This window comes from Priapulus caudatus, unplaced genomic scaffold, assembly GCF_000485595.1.
Source record: "Priapulus caudatus unplaced genomic scaffold, Priapulus_caudatus-5.0.1 Scaffold522, whole genome shotgun sequence".
NCBI lineage: Eukaryota > Metazoa > Priapulida > Priapulimorpha > Priapulimorphida > Priapulidae > Priapulus > Priapulus caudatus.
Window position 1 is genome coordinate 104,935 of NW_014577583.1, and position 7,400 is coordinate 112,334.

The 7,400-nt window shown below is 43.2% G+C and overlaps 1 protein-coding gene across 1 annotated transcript in view; it reads left to right on the forward strand.

Moving 5' to 3' along the window:
* Positions 1-7,400, forward strand: part of LOC106811271 (photoreceptor-specific nuclear receptor-like) — a 37,869-nt gene that overhangs the window by 7,345 nt on the left and 23,124 nt on the right. The window contains 2 exon segments of the mRNA XM_014814832.1: positions 3,977-3,984; positions 6,399-6,494. Of these exon segments, the coding sequence (XP_014670318.1) occupies positions 3,977-3,984; positions 6,399-6,494 (104 nt within the window).

The window sequence follows — 7,400 nt, forward strand, 5'->3', positions numbered from 1 at the left end:
GTATGTATGTATGTATGTATGTATGTATGTATGTATGTATGTATGTATGTATGTATGTATGTATGTATGTATGTATGTATGTATGTATGTATGTGTGTGTGTGTGTGTGTGCGTGTGTGTGCGTGTTTTTATGTGTGTACACACTCGTCATTACACGTCAAATAACAACGCTCTGCCTGCGCTGCGTTCACTCCTGATGAAGATATCATCTAGCGGAAGTGTCTCCCGCCGCTGGCCTCTTCCCCCGACCACTCTCGCTCGTAGCTTGTGCTCTCTCTCTCTCTCTCTCTCTCTCGTACCCACTTTCTCTCTCTCTCTCGTAGCTTGTGCTCTGTGCACACCGGCAGGTGACGGCAACAGTAATAACGCAAAGTAAGTCCTAAAACGGGTCAAGCAAGGAAATGAGGCAGGCCGACATCGCGTTAACTACCGCGGCGGGCATTAAAATTGCTTCCTGTAGACGCCCAGCGTCGTTAGCTGCTTAATCCCTGACACCTGTTACCCAGGCAACTGCGACGCTGGAATCCCTCTCGATCGTTCTAGAGCCGGCAGTAACATCGAGAGATAACGCTAACACCGACGTTGTCGCGGCCGGACTTACATATTACCAGGGGTTAATAATGACATGTCTTTGTCATTATTAACCCTCTGATATTATATCTACGCCACGACAGCTGTCCTTACACTCAAACTATACAGCCCCGACTATCGTCTATAGATGATTTCAAGAGTAGATAATAACACATTATGTTTTATTAATGTGTTATTATCTACTCTTGATGATTTCTATACCGCTGTCGCATCTATTCTCAGCGCCCTAATGTTAAGGGTGTCTAATTAGAGGTGTATCTACATATTATATTGTGTACTAAGGACATAATTACCAGTTAGCTGGCATGGCAAGTATAAATAGCGCCGCTGAACTAAATCTACAAATATGTTACCGGACCAATCAATCAATGTGTTACAATGATCACTAACTCTGAATAGAGAAACTGAACGGGTCCTAAATTAAACAATACGCAAATCTAGATGTCAGTGGAATGCCTGTTGCTCTATGATTTCCGTATACACGTTGAAATTCTCTGCTGCCTACGCTAGCATCAGCTACTCTAGCGTCTGCTGCCGCGGCGTCTCACAGCGGCTACTATGTTACGGCAGGAGAGCCGTGAAGAATCTCAGAAAAAAAATTATAGAAATAAATTACCAAATATGACATTTCGAGAGTTCTTATGTAATTTTGTTTTATATTTTTTATTGGGAGATATTGATTTTTTAATTAATCAGATAGATAATACTCTCTCCGATTTTTAAAATGTTTTTAATAGTTCTTCCTTAATATTTGTAAGAGATTTTAATATCTGATGAAGCACTCCTAAAATTGCATAGAATTGCACACATCGAAGTACACAATCTACCGGTCGACTGCTTTTGTAGAGTTTATTGTTAAAAAATAAGTAGTACAAAACGTAATAAAAAACAACGTATATATATAATGTTTTTTATTACTCATTTATATATATATATATATATATATATATATATATATAATGTAAGTTTATATATATTGTAACGTTTACCCCTGTGACGTGGTGGTGGATCAGGCCGTGATCGTCGCACAGGGGTGACGCGTCGGGTCGTGTACGTCGACTGCCAGGCGCGTTCCGTTATGACCAACCAACGACAAACAGAGCAGCAATATCCGCACGGATATATGCGGTACTTGGCTATGTACAATAACCTTTACTTGATAGCAGCAATGTATACATATACATATATATAATGTACGTTAATATGTGTGGAACATTCTAAAATTTCGTATGTGCGTCATATGCGCCAATATTCATGATATACCTTATAAGTGTAGCCAATGTTTCATATATCATGCGAACGTAAACAGCTTACTGTGCGACCCCATGCATGAGACGCAGAGCCGGAATACGCTCTTGTTATTATGTGTGTGTACCGACATGCGTGTCTATGCGAGCGTGCGTGCGTGTATGTGTGTGCGCGCAACCAATTCAATTGGTTTATATGGTGCTACCATAAATCAGGCGCGATTCCCACATATTAAGCATGAAAATATTCTCGGTCTTTAGTTTTATTTTGGGGAATCAAATTTTGATGGGTAATCCATCTCTGTTGTTACTTTTACCATTAGGTATCTCTCTAAGAAAATGTCTTCCCTTATAGAGCTTTCTTTATATGTCTCTTTTTCAGTATCTGTCTGTCTGTCTGTCTGTCTCTCTCTCTCTCTCTCTCTCTCTCTCTCTCTCTCTCTCTCTCCTCTCTCTATATATATATATATTATATATACTCTCTCTTCTCTCTCTCTCTCTCGTCTCTCTCTTCTCTCTCTCTCTCTCTCTCTCTCGTCTTTCTCTCTCTCCTCTCTGCTCTCTCTCTCTCTCTCTCTCTCTATATATAGTATACTATTATATATATATATATATATATATATATTATGTATATAATATATGTATATATAATATATATATATATATATCTTACTATCTATCTCTCTGTATCTGTCGTTTTCGTTCTTTCTTTCTCTCTTCTCTCCTACTCTGTGTCACCGTCTTTCTTTTTAATCGATTAATGCGCGCAATTTTCTCTCTTGCTTTCCATTGTCTTCCCGTTGTACTTCTAAACTCCCGATGTTCAGAGTGCAGTTTCTCTCTCTTGATTACCCATTCTTTTTTCTCTCTCCGCATTCGCCTTTCCTCTCCGCCACCATCGCTCTATTTTTCTCTCTTCTCCCCCAATCCCTCTCTTCCCCCTCCACTCTCTCTCTCTCTTTCTCTCTATCTCTATCTCTTCTCTCTCCTCTCTCTCTCTCTCTCTCTCTCTCTCTCTCTCTATCGTTAGCTCGCTGGTGCGCTCTCTTTCTTTTTTTCTCTTTCTTTCTTTCTCTCGCATTCGCTCTCACTCTTTATCCTGTGTTTCTTCTTCCCTCCCTCCTTATCTCAGTCGTTGTGCATTAACATGCTGCTACGTCCTGGTCTGATCACATTATTCCGCCACGTTAAGCGTCACTCTCAGACCTATAATGACTGATCTATATAATTGTATTTGTATGTTAAAGCAGAGTGCTTTATCTTGATGTTTCAATCTATTGCCAATCACTGCCCTAATGACATTATCGTCGGAGTGAGCCCGCTATTATTCTGTCGCCGCGACGCGACGCACGACATCATTAGCGTCGAAACAACGTCAGAAGACGCCGTTGTGCCACGCTCATCGATATTAGCGTCAGGCCACCGGCAGACGTCGTCGGTAGCGTCGCGTCAGTAGCAGACAGCGTCGTCGCTAGCTAGCATTGCGTCAGTAGCAGACAGCGTCGTCGCTAGCTAGCATTGCGTCAGTAGCAGACAGCGTGTTCGCCGTCGCTAGCTAGCATTGCGTGCAGTAGCGACATTCGTTCGTCGCTCAGAATTGCGTCAGCTAAGCAGACAGTGTTCGTCGCTGCTAGCAATTGCTGTCGTAGCAGACAGCGTTCAGTTGCTAGCTAGCATTGCGTCAGTAGCAGACAGCGTCGTCGCTAGCTAGCATTGCGTCAGTAGCAGACAGCGTCGTCGCTAGCATTGCGTCAGTAGCAGACAGCGTCGTCGCTAGCGTTGCGTCAGTAGCAGACAGCGTCGTCGCTAGCGTCGCATTACTACAGGGGAAGTCGTTGTTCATGTCGTCGTCACTTATCCGTGAATAAATACTACGGGCAAAACTACAGTGCAGATGCCGCCATTGTCGCAAAACTACAGTGTAGATGCCCCGTTGTCGCAAAACTACAGTGCAGATGCCCCGTTGTCGCAATACTACAGTGCAGATGCCCCGTTGTCGCAAAACTACAGTGCAGATGCCCCGTTGTCGCAAAACTACAGTGCAGATGCCCCGTTGTCCGCAAACTACAGTTGCAAACTGCCCGTTGTCGCAAAATTACAGTAGGCAGATGCCCCGTTGTCGCAAAACTACAGTGCAGATGCCGCCGTTGTCGCAAACTACAGTGCAGATGTCGCAAACGAATTAATAGAGGTTCCCTCCCAGAGGCGATGAGGAGTACCGCGTTACTGATAATAATCTCCACATGCTTGCACTCGATGCCGCAGAGACAATAAGCGACTGTATTTTACACCAAGATTTACATTATTTATAGTCTAATGTTATTCGCGTAAATATCAATAACGTTTAGATAAACTGGGATTTTCTTACTGCTATTCTGTTTGCTATTCAATAATTTGTTTGAAAATGCACACACGAGCATGCATTTTTATTATTTATTTATTTTGATTTGTTTGTTTGTCTGTTTGCTTGTTTGCTTGTTGCTCACTTACTCACTCACTCACTCACTCACTCACTCACTCACTCACTCAACTCACCCCCCTTCACTCATCAACTCACTCATTCACTCACTCACTACTCCACTCACTGCACTCACATCACTCACCATCACTCACTCAACCCTCACTGACATTCACTCACTTCCATCACTCACTTCACGTCACTCACGCATTCCTCAACTCGCTTCACTTCACTCGCATCGCCTTCACTCCACTCACTCACTCACTCACTCATCTCACTCACTCCTACTCACTCCACTCGACTCATCTACTCCACTCACTCACTCATCACTCAGCTCCACTGCCACTCACTCACTCCCTCACTCACTCACTCACTCACTATCACCTCAATCACATCCTCACTCACGTCACTCACTCACTCACTCACTCATCTTCACTTAACCTATTACCTACTCACATCTTTTTTATCACTTATTAATCACGTAGTGTTTCCTCCTTTTCTTCTTGCGAGTCTTTTCCCCCGTCTCATATCGTTACGTAAATTTTATAACGCGACGAACGTTTCACCCCCCGTAGATTTCCGATCGCCGATGTCGTTCGCATTCGCGCTCGTCGCCGGAGTCGGTGTCGCCCGTCAACAACAACCACTCGCGGTGCACTCCCGCGGTGGAGTGCGTGGCGGGTCGGCCGACTCATTCTCTCGACCGCGGGTCATCATGGGCGGACCCTCAACAGACGATGATTTCGGCGGAGGACGCGGCGGCATGGGGACCCGCGGTTCCGTCGAAGCATCAGATTCGCGGGGCGTGTGTGCGTCGTCTGCGGAGACACCGTCGAGCGGCAAGACCAACTTACGCATCCTGGCCTGCAACGGCATTGCAGCGGCTTCTTCCAACGCAGGCGTCAGACAGAAAACTCATCTTTAATAGGTTAGGATCGTCTGTGAGATGGGTGGGAGGGGTGGAGGTGACGCGTCCATGGGGTTGAAGTATTATAGACATAAAATGGCGTCTGCAGATCATTTACGCGCGGAACCTTGATGTAAACTTAACGAGGCCACCGTGATAGTTTGTTGATGTTGTTGTATATTATCAGAGTGTATAATTGAATAGACTGTTATTATACACTATTATCTTCCATCGGGGAAGATCTGTGATGATAAAAAATGTAATCCTAATATAGCCAGAGCAGTTAATATTCTGAAACCATAATAAGCGCCGTGAATAATTTCTGAAAAGATATATATATATATATAACACTATTGTTGCCGCCATCCTCGTCCGCACCTCAGAGAAATGGAATATTCTCCGATGCGTTTCTCGTCCGTAACATCTCGTCCACGAAGCTGTTATTTCTGTTCTTATATATTCACTCTCTACTGTTCCTCTCGGCGGTCATGCCGGCTCAGTACCAGTGCGCCCGTACGCCAGAAAAAAGCACCTAAAGAGCTAATAAAGTTGAAAACGTTAGTGCATAATATGTCTTCAGTTGTTATCATTTCAATATTTTTCTATTGTAATTTGACTTGCGCTTAGAAAACGGAACGTATATATATATAATATATGTATTATATATATATATATATATATATATATATATATATATATATATATTATATATATACTATAAATCTAATATAATATAACTTATCATAGTCGATCCAAGCTCGAATCAGACCGAAACTACTCCGCGAATCTATTCGCATTCTTTGAACGCATTACGTCCCAGAAATATTCTCGAATACTAAGACACGCAGCCCGCAATATTTTTCTACGACGTGTTATTATACTACGACGGAGATGCCCGCGGTTGTGGGAGGTAGGGTAGGCCATATATATATATATATAATATATATATATATATATATATATATATACTATATATATATATATACAAACATATGTGTTGTATATATCAATGGGATAGACCTAGAAGGCCTTTTACCGTGCTGCGATATTGTAACGCCTTACGCACCCACTACTGACTATTTAGAGTTTCTAAATAAAATCAATACCTCGCGATCTTAGTTTTCTAGCGGAAGTGCGTCCGTTTTGTCCATTCCTATCACTCAAACGTCAGCACATTACTTTCTACAGGTGTCAGCAGGAACCGGAATTGCGTAGTCGACAAGGCTCACGCGGAACCAGTGCCAGGCCTGGCAGACTGCGCAAGTGTCTCAGATGGGGATGAACAAAGACGGTAAGCTTGTAAACAGACCGCTACCTGACTACATCAGCTGGAGCGAATCTCGTAAAAAAGCCCCCGTATTATACCGCTAAATCTCATCTCGAGCCTAAGCCGTTAATGTTAAAAATCGCCTCACCTCTGATTCAATTTCTCTTTTATACGTTTCCCGCCATCAGCAAGACGTTTTCAACTTTTCTCGTTCTATATAGGTGTATTACTAAAGGTTTTCGCTCAGAAATCTGACTGAAGAATAATGTGAGCAATTTCATCCGATGAATATAAATATAATAAGGGAAATTCTCGCACAACAAAGATATTTATATTCCGTTTAGTCCGTCCGTTTGTAAAGGAGAATGCGCTATTGTTCACGGTTTTAACAGATTGCTACGAATCGATACAGTAAGATTCAGTATCCTGCTCACGCTGCAGGCTCGTCTAATAATAATAAATGTACACACACACACACACACACACACACACACACAACACACACACACACACACACACAAACACACACACACACCACACACACACGCACACACGCACACACACACGCTCACACGCTCACACACAAACACGCGTACACACACGCGCGCGCGCGAACGCACGCATGCACACACACGCGCACACACTTACATAAATACACGAAAGCATGCACACACGTGCGCACGCACTCACTCACGCACGCACGCACGCACGCACGCGCGCTGTGCATCTGGATGATCTGTAGATATGGCGGCTGATATCTATTAGCACAGAACGCGCGCCGTGTCAGAAACCATCTACGAACAGAAACGAAGAATGTAAAATACTCCCCACGATTAGTATCGGATTCAATTAATACAACATGCAGATGTCTTAATGGAATACATTGTGGATAATTTGCAGACTACAATCAAGTAATAACGTGACCTGTTT